This window comes from Scyliorhinus canicula, chromosome 5, assembly GCF_902713615.1.
Source record: "Scyliorhinus canicula chromosome 5, sScyCan1.1, whole genome shotgun sequence".
In the NCBI taxonomy this organism is placed as follows: Eukaryota; Metazoa; Chordata; class Chondrichthyes; order Carcharhiniformes; family Scyliorhinidae; genus Scyliorhinus; species Scyliorhinus canicula.
Genome location: NC_052150.1, coordinates 33051078 through 33068429, shown reverse-complemented (window position 1 = coordinate 33068429; position 17352 = coordinate 33051078). Strand labels below are relative to the sequence as shown.

Genomic DNA, 17352 nt, shown 5'->3' with positions numbered 1-17352 from the left:
AGATTGCAGTCCATCTCACCCACTCCTGCTATATTCTGCTGTCTCTGGTATGAGCATTGTCGAGCCAGAGGCCCCATATTACAACAGCCGTAACAACAGCAAACCTTTAGCTCTGCAAGTTCAGCCTTTCGGGGTGCCTCGGTCTTCACTCTGAGTTTGGGGGAGGAGTTTAATTTGAGTCATTCCCTCCAATTTCCCGAACTTCATTTACATTTTGGTAGCCAGATATCTGCCAAGTCCACTGCTCGGTCCATTGTCTGTGGGATTACTGTCTGTTTGACGTCTCAGAGAAAACTTCTCAGGAAGTATTCTCGTTCAAGTTCATGGCTATATAAATGAAACAAGGGCTCAGGTTACTGAGGCAAGTTCTTATACAGTTCTTAATCAGGTTCCAAAGCAGGTTAATTGTCCAGTATAGGTTGTAACCCACAAAGAACACAGCAAGTAATTCACACAGGAGCCCAACGTCCTCATCGCTTCCACCCAAGGCGTCCACATTTACTATTTCTCAGTGATCTACTTATAAAGTCGATTTAAGGGTTTGCAGCTGAACCTCATCTCCAAGATTGAAATGGACGCATTTCTGGGTTGAAGGTCGCCAGTTCCTTCTGGGATTGCCAGAGGCCATCTTGTGTAAGACCCGGCTGTACTCGTCGACCATGTTGAGTGAGGGAAGGACACAATCTAGAAAGTGGAGGAGCGAGTAACAGAAATACTGCCCTACAGTACGTGGCCCCTTGTGACATGACAATGCCAAGATCCTATTACGCCCCGATCCATATAGGTAGTTATTTCCAAAGCAGTTGGTGGCCTTTTTAATCTTGCTACAAAAATGCAAGATATATATAGAATAGCATCGATTAGCAGAGCTGAATAAGCACGTGAGAATGAAAGAAATGGAAGGACATGTTGATTGGGTTGGATGAAGTACATAGAGTTGGAGAAGACGCATGTAGGGCATAACCTTTGGCATGGACTTGTCTCAATGCTGCAAAATTCTTTGTAATGGGTGAGGTTCTCTGGCCTCCCAGCCGCGTGATTCTCGGCAGCTGTAGGCAGCACACCGTTCGCTGGTGGGGAGATTCTCTGCTCCCGCCATTGTCAATGGGAACTCCCATTGAAGCCACGCCATGCCACCGGAAACCCATGGGAGGAGAGGCGCTTCCAGCAGGACCAGAGAATCCCGCCGGTGTGAATGGCCGGAAAACTCCAGCCAATAAGTTTTATTTAAAAGTAGTAGTCAAAAACAGCCGTTCAATCCATCTGCATTAGAGAGGCCTTCCCACTGTGTTTGTTAAAGGGCAACGGTTAGTATTTTCCAGTTATTGTGCAGAATATTCCAAAACAAGTCCAGTGTGCGTTTCACATTCTTTAAATATTAATTAGCATTGTTACTATGTGTCTGTTGGTCGACCTTGCTTAGGAAAGTTGTCCCTTATGGATCTCGGAATGGGAGACACATGAAGTCACAAACAAGTTCCTTGAGACAAACCCCATTTGTCGAATGGCAGGCTTTGAGCTATCGCAGTGTGAGTGGTCCTTGCTAAACAGGTTTAGGACACCCTCAGTGTAGCCAACCTCCACTACTGTGGACTCAGTACAAATCCATTAAGTGCTTTTGGAGAGACAGAGACATTGCTGCACTCTATTGAGGAGTGTTCCCTCTGTGGACTCTTAACATGCGGCAGACTAATCCCCTTAAAACTCAGCAAAGGAGGACATGACTGCTTGGCTTCAGGAATTGTAACTAAATAAAATAAGTAACATTATTTGCTGTAAAGCCAGTATTATTCTTTTTATCATAGCCGTGTCTATTATGTTTATCATTTGATTTTCCACAAAGGATTTTTTGCTGCCTCCTAGGTTATAACTTTGTTTTGGCATGTAATATTCTCCATATCTGCATATCTGTTTATAGTTGGAGCATTAAGATTGTGTTTGATTTGGTTGTACAGTGCATCCCAGCTCACATACCTTGTTCCGTGGGATGGTAGGACGGGGTAAGCGGGTGATTGGGGAAGGAGTTGGTGATTGACAACACGCTGTTAATTTCGATTTTTTTTTTGCTCTACCTCTGCAACCGCCTCCAAATCTACAATGCTCCGCAATTAGGGGTCAAAATATTCTTTTTCTTGAGGGTTCTCATTAAGATCTTCCCAAGAGCTACTTTATCATTTTCAGCGAGTACATTTTGGTTTTCAGGGCCTCCATCATAGAATCACAGAATTGGTGCAATGCAGAAGGAGGCCATTTGGCCCATCATGAGCTATTCACCGAGTGCCATTAGCCCTCCTTCACCCCAGAACCCTTCCTTTTCAAAGAAAAGTGCCTCAATTGGTGCTATCCCGACCATACTCAGGCAGTTCACAGACTTTAACTACTTATTGCGTGAAAAAGCTTTCCTCATGGTGCTTTTGCTTCTTTTAACCAATTAATTTTGCTGGTTTCAACCATCCACCTGACCCCAGAATCTTCCAGTCCCACTGATGGGCCCCCAAATGGTGGGCGGGAAAATCCCTGCATTTAAATTTGTGCGCTCTCGTTCTTGGTCCTTTCACGAGGGAGAGCAGGTTCTCCCTATCTAATGTGACCAGACGCCTCATGATTTTGAATACCTCAATCAAATCTCCTCTCATGCTTTGCTTCTCGAACCTATCTTCAATAATTGAGGTTCCTCAGCACTGGATCCATTCGCGTGAATCTTTTCCGCACTCTTTCCAATGCCTTCGCATCTTTCCTGAAGTGCAGCTTCTAGAACTGGATGCCAGAAACGCGAATCGCGATCGGGCGGAGAATCGGGCGACTGCCGCTGAATCAAACCATGCTCTGGTCCCTTGCTGTTGAGGATAATGCCACTGGTGGTGGGGTGCAAAACCGGCATTTACATTCACTTGCATGTCATTAAAGGGCTGGACCCGGTATGATCCGGCCCTCTGTGATTCTCCGCCCCTCTCAGGCAGAAGTCCTGACGGCGCCGTTTATTTCAGGTATTTACATGGAAACTGGAAGCCATGGCAGCTGAGGGAGAGAGAGAGTTTTAGAAACTGTTCGAAATTGTAGCGCTTGCTGGGGGGTGGCTACCAGGGCTGGGGGGCGGGGCGGTTACTGGGGAACAAGTTGGTGACAGGTCTGTGATTCAGAACGTCACCCCTCGGCAGCGGGGTGGCCTGGTCCAGGCTGCCTTTGCAGCATTTGTTTTAAACGCACCCATTTGGTACAACGTGCAGAAACCTGGCTGCTCACTCTGCTGACTGCTCACTGTCTCCTGTCAATGTTCACATAGCCTCTGGTCATTTGGGAGCCCATCCAGGCCACTCCTCTAGAAACCTCCAGACCCCAGCTGACCGATCAATGCGATGTGTGTGTGGCCAAGTTCAATCACTGGCCCACCAGGTGCTGGCACTCCTCAGTTCTCTCATCAGAGGTGCTGCCCACTGCAGGAGAAGCAGGGGAATAGCAGAGCAAAGGCTGGAGGCACAGGGCCTTCTCAGGGAGGACCCTGCATGAGGGGAGCCTGCCCCAGAAGAGCAGGGACCAGCAGGTGAGGCTGGAGAGGAGCCGGCCGGCCAGCAGACCGAGGAGGCGGTGCGAGGGAGGTGCTGCATCAGGACAAGTTTATACAGTCAGCGCCGCCAAAATGAGGACCTGCCGGACCGCATGTGCCACCAGAGACTCCAGTTATCCAGGGGAACTGTGCGCCACCTGTGCAAGATAGTGGCACACTGGGTACCACAGGGGCATGGCAGAGGGCACCCGGTGGCCGTGAAGATGGCAGTCACCCTGTACATTTATGTCTCTGGGTCTTTCCAGGCATCAAGCGGGGACCCGTCTGGGATATCGCAGATGTCCGTACACAAATGTATCCACGCTGTGATGGGTGCCCTATTTGGCTGGGGCAGCAGGCTATATAAACTTCAATCTGGACCAGCCCCACCAGGTTGCCCAAGTAGTGAGATTTTCTGCCATTGCTGGCATGCCCAACGTCCAGGGAATGATAGATGGGACATACGTTGTCCTACGAGCACCGGCTGATCAGAAGATGCACATCAACAGTAGGAAAGACTTCCACCCTTTAAATGTGCAGTTTGCGTGTGACCACCAGCTGCACATCATGCACGTCTGCGCCCGATTTCCAGGCAGCGTACACGACTCCGATATCTTGGTGCACTCGTCGTTTCCCGGCACCTTCGGGGTAACAAGGGTTACCCGCTGCGGTCATCACTAATGACGTCTCTCCGGAGGCCCCAAACCGAGGTGGAGAACGGCGACAACGACGTCCATGCAATGACAAGAGTGTAATTGAGCAGTGCATCGGCATCCTAAAGATGCAGTACAAATGCCTGGGCTGCTCTGGTGGGGCACTCCAATATAGCCCCAGAAGAGTGTCGAAGATCGTACTGGCCTGCTGCATCCTGCACAACATGATGCAACAGAAGGAGGACATGCTGGAGGAGGAGAAAGAACGCCGGGTCTTATCCGACAAGGAGGATGATGAAGATGGAAAGGACGAACCGGGCATGGAGCATGGGCTGGAATGGCAGGCCACCAACGTGTGCTCCAGGTCTACCGCACATGGGACAACCTCATCACCTTCAGGTTTCTAACTGAGAAGCTTTCCCCCGGCAGCTCTGCCACCCTGTCCAACATCTCCATACTCATCCCAACCCTCAACCTCTTCTAAGTGGGGTCCTCTTCCCCTTAGCCACTCACATCCTCTCCTACCCCTCCTCCCTTCACTCCAATCCACCACCACAGATCCCCCTCCCTCTTCCGAGGGCCCATCAGCATCACTACAGGGTTTTGGCCCTGGGTTGGCAGTATCAATGGATCCTGTCCATGAGACAGAGGATGATGATGACTCGCTGTGAGATGAACTTTGTGAGATGCTCCTCACCGTCTGACTCCTGCCTTCAGGATCCCATTCCACAGTCCTCCAAGGTGACCCCTGCATGTGTGATTGCCATTCCATCTCACGGGTCTATATATCCTTTAGCGGGGTTTGGAGTTGAGGGGGGGGGGGCATGGTTTTGGAGATGGGAAGCGGTGATGTGTCACCCACTGGTGGCCTCACACTTCTTAACCCGTTGCCTGCTGCCTCTGAGGGTGCCCCAGTTAGACCATCCAATTGTCCTGGGGGCCCCGCCCCATACCATCCTCCAACACCCACACCACCAACCCTGCACCACCACACCCAACTTGTATACCCTCTACACTCAGTTCAGCCCATTCCATTCCTCATATCGTTCACACAGAAAATTGAGGCAGGTCGCAGTTTATGGTGCAAAGATGTACAATCGTGACTACTTACAGTACTGTGTCCTGACCCCTAACTCTAACCTATGTGCTGCACCCGTGCCAACTTAATTGGTGTCTAACTTTCTTATCTTTTGAGGCCTACCACTTTTTCTAGATGTGACCCACATCAGACATGGAGGCAGCCTGCTGCATATCTCACCCTCTGACCTGAGGTGCCTTTGGCGGCCGTCCTCTGAAGGGCCTGGACCTGGTTCGGCCCAGCCAACTTTCGGGTGTCAAAGGTGTCGAGTTGCCACCCTATTCTGCCTGCTGCCCATCAGATGCACCAGTGCTAGGTGGGGGGGGGACTCAGAAGTGCTGAGATGTTCCATCACTCCCCCTGCAAGTGGCACCGGCACAGACCCCATCACCTTCTCCTCCATTTTCCCCGGGCTGCTCCATGGGATGGATGTGAGGCCAGATTGAGCTCCGGAGGCTCCACCATCACGGGGCACTGCCAATCCTGGAGGCCTGCTCTAGTCTGAGCCACGGTCTCGATGCGCTCAGTCATGGAACACTGGGACTGGGATACATCCATCAACGGGTGAGACATGCCCTTCACTACCTTGGTCATGTCCCTCTGGCACTGCACCAGCCCCCTCTGAAACTCAGTCAGGTCCCTCTGTGCTTGGCTCACATCAGTCAGCCCTCTCAATGCCCTCAGCCATGGCCCTTTGTGACTGGACCAAGCTCTAGAGCAATAAATAGTCCTCACAATAAGGATAAATGCATTTTCCGCACAATCTGCCTGGCCATCCTCGGCTATGATGTGGAAAACGGAGTCCTAGGGCAGACCCCGACCGCATGTGCCCCCCTCCTGGAACTTCCCCAAGGCCCTGAAGAGATCCCTGGGGTTCTTCTCCTACTATGCCCAGTGGGTCCCCAATTATGCGGACAAGGCCCGTCCACTTATTAAATCCATCGTTTTTCCCCTGACAGCTGAGCCCCACCTGGCCTTTAACCGCATCAAGGCAGATATTGCCAAATCCGCGATGCATGCTGTGGACAAGTACATTCCGTTGCAGATGGAGAGCGATGCAACGGACTTTGCTCTGGCCATTACCCTCAACCAGGTGGGCAGGCCCGTGGCTTTCTTCTCTCGTACCCTCCATTCCTCCGAAATACGACACTCCTCCGTCGAAAGGGAAGTCCAGGCCATTGTAGAAGCTGTGCGACAATGGAGGCATTACCTGGCCGGCAGGCGATTCACTCTCCTCACTGACCAACGGTCGGTCACCTTCATGTTCAATAGCACACAGCGGGGCAAGATCAAGAGTGACAAGATTCTGAGGTGGAGGATCGAGCTCTCTACCTACAACTACGATATCTTGTATCAACCTGGGAAGCTCAGTGAGCCCCCAGATGCTGTATCCCGTGGTACATGTGCCAGCGCACAAGTAGACCGACTCCAGGCCCTCCACAATGACCTCTGTCACCCGGGGGTCACCCGTTTTTCTCACGTTATCAAGGCTCGCAACCTGCCTTACTCCATCGAGGAGGTCAGGACTATGACCAGGGACTGTCAGGTCTGCGCGGAGTGCAAACCGCACTTCTATCGGCCAGACAGAGCGTCCCTGGTAAAGGCCTCTCACCCCTTTGAGCGCCTCGGCATCAATTTCAAAGGGCCCCTCCCCTCCACTGACCGTAACGTGTACTTCTTCAACATTGTTGGCGAATACTCAAGATTCCCCTTTGCCATCCCATGCCCTGACATGACCTCTGCCACCGTCATCAGGCCCTGCAGTCTTTTCACCATGTTCGGGTTCCCCACTTACATCCACAGCGATCGTGGTTCCTCCTTCGTGAGCGACGAGTTGCAATAGTTCCTGCTCAGCTAGGGCATTGCCTCCAGCAGGACGACCAGCTACAACCCCCGGGGCAACGGACAGGTGGAGAGGGAGAACGCGATGGTCTGGAAGGCCGTCCTTCTGGCCCCACGGTCTAGAAGTCTCCCAGTCTCCCGCTGGCAGGAGGTCCTCTCCGATGCACTCCACTCCATCCGGTCGCTCCTGTGTACCGCCACCAACGAGACTCCTGATGAGCGTATGTTTGCCTTCCTCAGGAAGTCCACCTCCGGGGTCTCGCTTCTGTCCTGGCTGACAGTCCCAGGGCCCGTCCTCCTTTGGAAGCATGCAAGGAACCATAAATCAGATCCGCTCGTCTAGAAGGTCCTGCTCCGCCATGGCAATCCACAATATGCCGATGTGGCTCATCAGGACCGGCAACAGGACACAGTCTCCCTTCAGAATTTGGCACCTGCAAGTTCCCCAGCGACCATCACCACCACCTCGGACCCTACACCGTCTTCCCCCACCTCTTTCCACCTACCTCAAGAACTGGCACCTGCAGGCCCACCGGCGAGCATCACCACCACCCCAGCCCATTCCCCCCCCCCCCCCCCCCCCCCCCCCCCCCCCCACCACCACCACCGACTCAACTACTGAGTGAAGAAGAGGACAACATGCTTCCGGATGCGCAGCTCTCGACACCGGTGCCCACACCACAGCCGGGACTGAGGCGATCACGGCGGAAGGTCAAGGCCCCCGACAGACTTGATCTTTAAGCCCACTTCACCCCCGCTGGACTCTTTTTCTAACAGGGGGTCAATGTGGTAATGTATAATACGTATATTGTGGTAAATGGCCACTGTATTATGTGTAAGGTGGTAAACCACTGCCGATGGCTCTGCCTCCCCTCGGGCCGGTATAAAGGTGGCTGGTCTCTGATCCAGTTCAGGATCTGAGGCCAGGAGGCTTTCAGTTTAGTGTATTAAAGCCTCAGTTACGCTCACCACTCGTCGTGTGTTCATTGATGGCATATCAGACTGTCACTGTGATCTACAGATTGATCCCTTAACGGTGAGAAGCCAGGACAAGCAGAACTCATTAATCTTAATGACTGCATTTCAAAATAGCTTATTTGGCTGTAAATTGTTTCAGGATATTCGCTGGTTGCGAAACACCCGATAGAAATGCTAGTCCTTCTTTCTGTGGTAAGTCTCAACATTTCTGTGTTGGGCTACTGAAAACATTTCTGTGACGTTACAGAGGTTGGACCAGACAGGACACGACTAGCCAGTCAAAACTCAGCCCAGGAAATCCCCCTGTACCAACCAATGGAGGAGCGAGGATTGTCTTAAAACAGGAAGCTGGACAGGACTAGCAAAGTATAATATCTTCAGGAGCCCCAAGAAAGTTGTACAACAAATGTTTATTTGACAAACAAAGGTAGAGGCCGCCAGGCGGCATACAGCACAAAGGTCCCAGCTGGGACTAACGATCATACCGGTCCCAATCCGGGCCGGCTTTTAACTACCAGATTCACGAGCCGCAGCTGCTAGGCATCCGGCCCTCAGTGGGAGAGCTCTTATTCCACGATCCCCACGGAGACATCAATTGGGCCATCCCCATGGGTCTCGTGAGCGTCATTACACAAAGTTCAATACAATAGCTTGATTCAATGGAGCGAATTACAGCCAATTGTACTGTGTCTGTGATGCAGAATAGTACTTTAAGGAGCACCACAGAGGAAATCGCCTTTCTCCTTACACTCAGCTCTAGCTTTCAGAGTCAAGGCTGTGGAATTGAACCAGTAATATGATGTATTTGTCCATGAGGTTGCAAGGTTCAATCATAGTTACTGGGTGTGTTCGTCAGCTGTGCATGGGAGATGACCTGCCTTAGAGTTCGTGTCAGGGTCAGAGCTGCTGACTAATGCTCACCATTGCATTCACATTGTATCCAAGTATAATTTGAAAATAAGGGGTTGGATTCTCCAGTCGCCGACGCTGAAATCACGGTCGACGAACGGCCGGAGAACCCGAGTTCATGACCAAATCGGGGCAGCACCACCAAAGCACCCCGCCACATATCGACGGCCTCAGGACATTGCCTGACATCCGACCCCCGATGCTCCGCCCCCGACCGACCGAGTTCCCAATGGCGTGAGTCGCATGTGATCTCATCTGTCGGGAACTCAGCATGGCGGCTGCGGACACAGTCCAGCATTGCCACAGTCAGGGGAGGGCCGATCCGCGGGCAGGGGGGACATTATTCAGGACTGGGGGCACTGGTGGGGAGGTCCGGGCCGCGCAAGCTGGCGAAGGGGGAGACTATTTTGCGGGCCGGGTCAGCGAGCGGCCGCCATGTTGCACGCTGTGGCCACTGCAGGCCACCGCCATGTGCATGCACGAGCACGGATCCGGCAATTCTCCGGGGTATATCGGCAGCTAGAGCAGGGTGCTCCATGTGCCATCCTGCTAGTTCCCAGCAACACGAGGAATTGGTGGCCGTTTTGCACCAGATTTTCTGGAGTAAAACGCCGGCGAGGAGACATAGTCCCAGAATCGGAGAATTCAGCCCCAGGTTTTAGTCCAAGAAAAACAAGAATCATTTGCATGAAATTGTTTTTGTCCGAGGCTGCGATGCAAATCCATTTACTCCAGCGATAACATATATTGCTATGAGATGACCAAACTGGAGCTACTGTGGTTCAGCTGACTCCGTTCATATATCATGCATCATCACTTGACCCTGGTCCCTCGATCTTAATCCATTTAACCAATATTGCCAATAGAAGATTGAACGCAAACACAATTACTTCTTGTTCTCCAAAATCAAAGAAGGATACGTGCTATCTCACGTTGATATTTTATATGTGCACACACGCGCACCTTTATCACTTCTCCTCTCACACAAGCCAATTCTCTCACACATGGTTGTTCTCTTCCACACGTGCACATTGTTTATTTTCTTTTTGCACCCATTCACACAATTTCCTGCCGCCGTCTCCCCCCCCCCCCCCCCACCTCCATCTCCGGCGGTGTGTTTTCCACTGACGGAGGCGGCTCACCATTGGCTGCCGATGGGATCTTCCGGTCCTGCCGATGTCTGCGGCGTTTAGTACGGCCTGCCCATCCTGCCCTTCGGGAGCTTACCGCGAGGAGTTGCCTTCGGCAGAACTGGAAGATCCCGACGACAGGAAGGGCTGGAAAATCCCATTCACACATGCCCTCACGCTCGCATGAGCAGTTTCCCATGCACTGTTTCTGTCTTTCACACACACGCGGCAGGCAGAATTCTCCGTAGCCCGACACTGAAATCGGGATCGGCGATTGGGGGGAGAATGGCTTCCGACGCCGGATTCGGGATAGGTGTCGGTTTGACGCCGGTACGCGATGCTCTGCCCATCCAAGTCGGCTTCATTGGGACGCGCGCCGTGCGCAGTTGCAATGCCGTTGGCGCGTCACAGCTGGCCAACCCGCAATGCTCTGCCCCTGATGAGCCGAGCTCCCGATGCGCGGTTCACGTGTGGTCCCAGCAGTAGGGAACCCAGCATGCCGGCTGCGGACAGTGTCCACCAACACCACACTCGTCCGGCATCTGTGCCGCTGGCCGGGGGGCTTCTGCTAGGGCTGGGGAGAATGGTCAGGCTTGGACAGGGGCTGGGCTGTGCAGTCGGCGTGGGCGGGTTCGGATTCCTGCACAGAATCCCGGCCCTGGGTCACTGTCCATGTGGAGTTTGCACATTCTCACCGTGTCTGCGTGGGTTTCCCCCCACAACCCAAATATGTGAAGGGTAGGTAGATTGGCCATGCTAAATGGAAAAAATAATAATTGTGTACTCTAAATTTATTTTTTTAAATGATTCCAGCACGGCCACCGTCATGTTTTCCACCGCGACAGGTGTCGTCCATCAGTCCTGCGCATGCGTGGCCCGGGGCCCAGCGATTTTCCGGTCATTTTCCACACGATCCGTGGGTGGTTCACGAGGCGCCAGTGCTCGCCCTTCATTGGTACCGGAATCGGTGAGGGGTTCGCACTGATTTTCCCGTCGTGAACCAACCGTGAATTCTCCGTTGGCACCGGCTCTTAGCCGCTGGAACTGAGAATTCCACACACCTTTTCTGTCTCATACATTCTCTCTTGCAAATACGTATATGCCCGCATTTATATAAAACACCTGCATGTGTACACAGGTATCGCTACACCCACTCTTTTCAAAATAATGAGGAGATGCATTGGATGGTTTAAAGAATTTGAGGTTTATACAGTGTTAAATTTAATGTTCATCATAGCAGGAGAGAACACTTTTTCTATTTGGGGGCATCTGGTGCGGGTGTCAGGTATGCCAGGTCAGTTATAATGCAACTGGTTTAACTCGCTTGACTCTGCCCTGCAATGCCCCTTCGTCAGAGATGCATTGCTTCAGTCTGTTTGTCCATTTTCTACAACCAGCACATTGCTCTGTCTCTTTGTGATGTATTGCTGAATTATTCAACTGCTTCCACCATCCCTACCCCAACCCCACTGTAGGTTAGCACTCCATAATTTTTTAAAACAGGTTTTCTCCCTCCCCTAGTTCGGGTATTTCCAAAACTGTGACCAGCTGTTTCTGTGTTTCCTCCATTGCTACTTCTCAGTCAGCCTGGAAGCATATATCAGGGCAGACTAGTGAGAATGAGTTTTCTGGAACTTGCCCACCTCATGCAGGACAACACCTGCAATCTGGTTGCCTGCTTCCCATGGCAGCAAGATGGCTATAATCCAGTATGTCAGACGCCAACCTGGGTACCCCATGGCACTAATTAATGAATGGCATTAAGCTATCCAGCTTGTTGCTTTTGTAACCAGGGACTGTGTGTCATTTCAGTTGACTTTGTTCCACTGTTATGAATTGTGTATCAAATAATCCATATTGCCCGCAGGCAATGGAGGGTAAAACCAACTGGGATGTAAATCCAGTGGCTGAGTCAATTTTGTTAGAAATCTGTTGGACAAGTTGGGTTAAATTCATCCCACCCCACCCCCTCCCCAGGATTGTGATCATGTCCGATTTCGTAACAAATTGAAAAATGAGGCCTCAGTCTCACATCTACCGGAGAGCTGACCTGACCTGACGGTGTCCCCCAGTTTACAGTTTCAGAATATGTTCAGCTTTTTTTTTGTCCTGCTCCTGCGGGATTTGAACTCACAACATGTTGTTTTCTCTCGTGCACCACAGCCAGTTCCCGTGCCTCCTACAGCAGCCAGCACAGCCACCTGGGCCCTGACCTGCGCCCACTTCAGTCTCCAGAGCACCATATCGACCCTATATACGAAGATAGAGTCTATCAAAAGCCACCAATGAGGAGCCTAAGTCAAAGTCAAGGAGACCCGCTACAGCCATCTCTTGCAGGGACATATCGCACTAGTACAGGTACAGTGATGTGTATAAAGCGGTCGTGCAAGTCACCACAGTGGTCTCCACCATACTGTATTGTATTTTTATAAGTTATACATCTGCTGCCCTTGCCTTGCCTTGCCTGCAGCCCCCCACCCCCACCCCGCTGCCCCAATCAATATGTTTACATGCATCGTAACTCCCAGTGAGAAATCTGCACGTAGAACAAAGAACAAAATTGCACTTATATCGTACCTTTGTTAATCTCAAGACGTTGCTAAGTGCCTCGCAGGCAATTAGTATTTTTGAAATGTGATGTTTTGCTGTAACGTAGGAAATACAGCAGCAAACTTGAGCACAGAAAAGTCCCAGAAACAGCACTGAAATAATGGTCAGATCATCAATTTTAATGGTTTTGGCTGAGGAACAAACATGGACCAGGACACCAGGAAGAATTCCCCAGCTCTTCTTCAAATTAGTGTCGTAGAATTATTTATGAATGTGAAAGAGGGCAGTTCGGGCCTCATTTCAACATCACACCCAAAAGTCACCCAACATCACACTGAAAGGCAGATTGCGAGGGACAGGCAGAATGGCATTTGCTGTTCTTACTCCCCTGCAATCTGCCTAAAACCACGTTTCTTCAAGTCATGTTTGCCAGCAATTGGAATGACACATTTTTTGTGATCAGCAAAGATATTTCAAAAAGCCGCTGCTGGATAACTTTCATCAATTATGATTTAGTTTGGCTAAATTGGTGGTCAGGAAAGGTTGTGTTCTCCAGTGGTATGTAACTCATCTTGTATTTTTACTCAACATATCCATTTCTGTGGGTACGGCAGTTAAAAAAAAATCAGGTAAAAAAATAATTAGCCTGCAATTATTAATTTATTTTTGTCAAAAATAAAGAAATGCGGTGAAAGTCAAAGGTTGTGTTTCAGCTCTAAAAACCACTACCTTGGTACTTGATAACATCACTGCTGGCTGAATATATCATTGATCGAATCGTCCATACCCATCTAGCTGGCAGTCCATTTGCTCCTCAAAGTCACAATTTAGTCAGGTTTCAGGTTCCCGGGTAGCACGGTGGCGCAGTGGTTAGCACTGCACTGTCAGTGCGGAGTTTGCACATTCTCCCCGTGTCTGCATGGGTCTCACCCCCACAACCCCAAGATGTGTAGGGCAGGTGGATTGGCCACGCTAAATTGCCCCTTAATTGGAAAAAAAATAATTGGGTACTTTAACTTTATTATAAAAAAAGGTTTAGAGTTGCCAGCCGTGGTTGGACCTTGTCCTGAAGCATTCATCACATGACCTAGCCACACCCCCACCGCACCAACTCTTCCATGATTGGGTGCCCAAAGCTCCGCCTTCCCATACCAATCACAAAGCGAACTGACGCTTCATTGCCCAAGTGGATGATTTTGACCATCGATCCAACAGCATTTCTCCCGTCTTCAATATTTTTAATAACTGTTCAGCGAAACAAAATTCATAAAAAGTCTCCAAAAACCCACAATTCCTTTCGCAGGCCCCTCAGGTTTTCGCAGGCTCCTATAGTTTTTCTCCTGTGGTTGCTCGTGGCAGTACTCTTGAGACTAATCTTTAATTCCTGGTGACTCCAGGACAAGCCTGGAGAGTTGGCAATCTTAAGTGAAAGCTGTGGTTTGTGTTGTGTCGTGCTAGTTCTCACTCTGACAACGCTGCCCCCTTCAGCACACCAAGATCAGCACGTGACTTTGCGTCCTCCATGTCGGTTCTCCCAACAAACAAAAGAATGCCGTGAAGGCTGGCTGCTATTCTTAAGAAAGTGCTTCCCGCAAATAGACAGCCTACTTGCTGGCTGAAAAGCCAATCAAAAAACTCTCAGTGGAATTCTCCATCAGCGGGATCCCCCAGTCCGCCGGCAGCACACCAACGTCTGCGAGTTTTCCAATGGCGTCAGGTAGCCACAATGGGAAACCCCATTGGCCGGCTGCGGGAATGGAGAATCCCAGTGCTGGCGGCACCGGAAAATGCGGCTGGCAGACCGGAGAATCTCACCTTCTGTCTTTTAATCACCATTCATGCCAATCAGAATCATGTAAAGCTTTGTAACAGCAAAGATTTCCATGAATATTGTACCTTTAATGTCTTTAAGATAGCCCAAGGCACTACGCAAGAGTGTCACTGTGCCAAAGAAGGAGATACTAGGACAAAGGCTCGTTCACAAAGATTGGTTTTAAGTACCATTTTAAAGTAAGAGGGAGAGGTGAAGTTATTTCGGGAGGGAATTATATGGCTGATTTGTATCCAACTCCATTTACCTGGCTTGGCTCCATACCTCTTTATACCCTTATCTAATAACTTACAGCATCGTGGAGGTCGCTGATCTGCTTATATGCTCTGGGGAAATAGGAAAGAAAATTCTCAAATTGAATTGACTTCACTACAGCGTGAATGTGAAACATGGGAACTGTTATAGCAGAATAGCAGGGTATGCAGAAACTGTCTGTGCTGTTCCTGTAGTGAGTATGGATGATCTCATTGAAATTCCTCACTGGGGAATGAAATGGAAATCTCACATTGAGAGACCATATGATGACTGGTGTCGAAAGTGGCAACGTTTTAATCCGTGTGCTTTCCTGGGATTGAAGCTGAGACATGGGCCTGGAACTTTCCACAGAGCTGACCCACTGCAGTGGCATAACTTCGCCAGAGGCCCATTTCTGTGTGGAAACAAGGCTTCCGATAGACGCGGAAAATAATCCCAACTGTGATGTTGGTCAGAGCAGAGGAATCTTATTCTGTATCTCATCATGTTATACTTGACCCAAGAGTGCCTGATACTGGCATGAGGGAAAGGAGTCTCTGCCCAGCACCAATGCCCCAGGTTGGTGCACTCAACTAATTAATGAATACTTCACAAAAAGATGCTTTTCAATTTCAAAAACAAAATTGGCCGATATACCTAAGGTATGAATGATAATGATAAAGGCTGATATGCATAGACATTAATTATGCAGATTGAACTTCAGGACTCGAATGGACAGCACAGTTTGCATCTCAGCAGTGTCAAGTTTGGCAAGAGGTAAAACAGAGTATTATATCTCTTGTTAGCGTTGCAGCGTCCCCTCTGATTCCCGGGCCTCTGTCCCAATACTGTGTCCACAGGCCTTGTCATTAAGTTCGATGAGTCTCAGGAAAGACGGGCACCTACATTCCTGAAGGCCTTTTCAATCTTCCGTCCCCGTCCCCGTCGACCATGACCCCTCCACCCCAACCCCACACCTCCTCTTAATCTCTTTTTAGTTCATTTCCTTCAGTCTTGACAGTTCCAATGATCTCCTGGCTAGCCTCCCATCTTTCGCCCTCCATAAATTTGAACTGATCCAACAATATACTGCCTGTGTCCTAGCTCCTGCCTAGTACCTGTTCTGGGAATGACCTGATATAAAAATTCTCTTCCTTCTTTTCAAGTCACTCTACCTTTCCTCAACTCTGTAATCTGCGTCAGCCCTGCAAACTTGGATTCCTCCAATTGTGGCTTGGTATCCATCTGCCACTTCCTTTCTCCCACCTTTGCCTTTCCCTTTGCCTCCGGTGGTATCCCCTCGAACCAGATCGCCCCAGTCAGGGCCATAGAACATATAGCTTTACAGTCCAGAGCTGAGACTACTGACCAAGGCTTCGGCCATCCACGCCCAAGGCGGTCGAAGCTTCTCCCTAAACTTCTCAGCCTTTCACTCTCTTCCTTTTAGACACTGTGGCCGCAGTCCATTGGCCACGCGCCACCGGAAAGACAGCTCGCCACGGCGCAGCATGGCCGCGAAAAACCGGGAGACCCGCTTCCGGGAACTACCCGGCTCACAAAGTCTCATGTGATCCAACGCGATCTTACAAGACGTTGCAATTTAAATTCTGCCCACAATGCATCACTTTTTGGTAAATCTGCATATTAGAATGAGACAGTTAATCTCACCCTAATGTGCAGAGTCCCAGGGTACTGGAGGGTTTTGGATTGAACCCCTTTGCCTCAGAGACCTTGGGTGGGTGCTGTTCAGCACCGGTCTCCACAAATGTGGACCAAATGGAATTGTACTTGGAGGGGTCTCCCAGGGGTTTGTAGGACCCTATCTGCATGTCCTTTGGGCAGGATGGTGCCGTGGCACTTGTGTTGCCACTTGGCCACCTTGGCCTGGCACTGCCAATGTGCCCAGGTGGCACTGCCAGTTGGCAAGTTTGTCAAGATGCAAAGCTGGCATTCTAAGTGGCATTCTTTGGGCTGGGGGTTCCCTGTGTGGGTATTGGGGGGTGCAGGGACCCTCCCATAGTGCATTCAGGCTGGGTGGAAGTTTGGGGCACCATTTAAAAGTGGTGTCCTGATCGCTTGCTGCACTGCGGAGTACCAGTGAGCAGAGCTCCTCAGTGTACAAAATAGGGCTATCTGCAGCCTCGGCTGTTCATTCCGCGCTCAGCCCTTATGCAAAGTGAATTGTGTTGAATAACTATGTATTTCTTGGCGCTGCGAGCAACGGGAAATGTGGCTAAACGCTCTCATTTTGGGACTTTGTTCCTATTTGGCTGAATCGAGACTTTTGCAAACCTACCTTTTTTTCCTAAGCTTGTTGTCCTTTTTTTCCTTCAGCTTGGTGTCATTTATTTTTGGCTGGTAGCACTCATGTGGGGGCTGATTCAGGCATTTTTATCGCCTTATTATAAATGCAAGTTGGTGTTGTTTTCTCTTATCATACATTTAAAGGCCTCTGCAGTGTCCGACCAAATCTTATCAAAAACATGAGGAAGCAGCAAATTTGACTAATATGCATGACTATTGCTTGGCACTAACACGTGTGGATGACTTCTGAATCTTTTCCTTCCCTCTGGGAAAATAGTCTGTATGGCACTTTTAGACAA

At 50.2% G+C, this 17352-nt stretch overlaps 1 protein-coding gene across 8 annotated transcripts in view; it reads left to right on the top strand.

Annotated features, from left to right (window-relative positions):
* The window catches only part of LOC119965900 (catenin delta-2-like), a 1408928-nt gene that overhangs the window by 1016150 nt on the left and 375426 nt on the right, over window positions 1-17352 (top strand). For all 8 annotated transcript variants that reach the window (XM_038796885.1, XM_038796882.1, XM_038796883.1 and 5 more), the window contains one exon: window positions 12298-12492. In XM_038796885.1, coding sequence (XP_038652813.1) covers window positions 12298-12492 — 195 coding nt within the window. The remainder of the gene's footprint in view (window positions 1-12297; window positions 12493-17352) is intronic.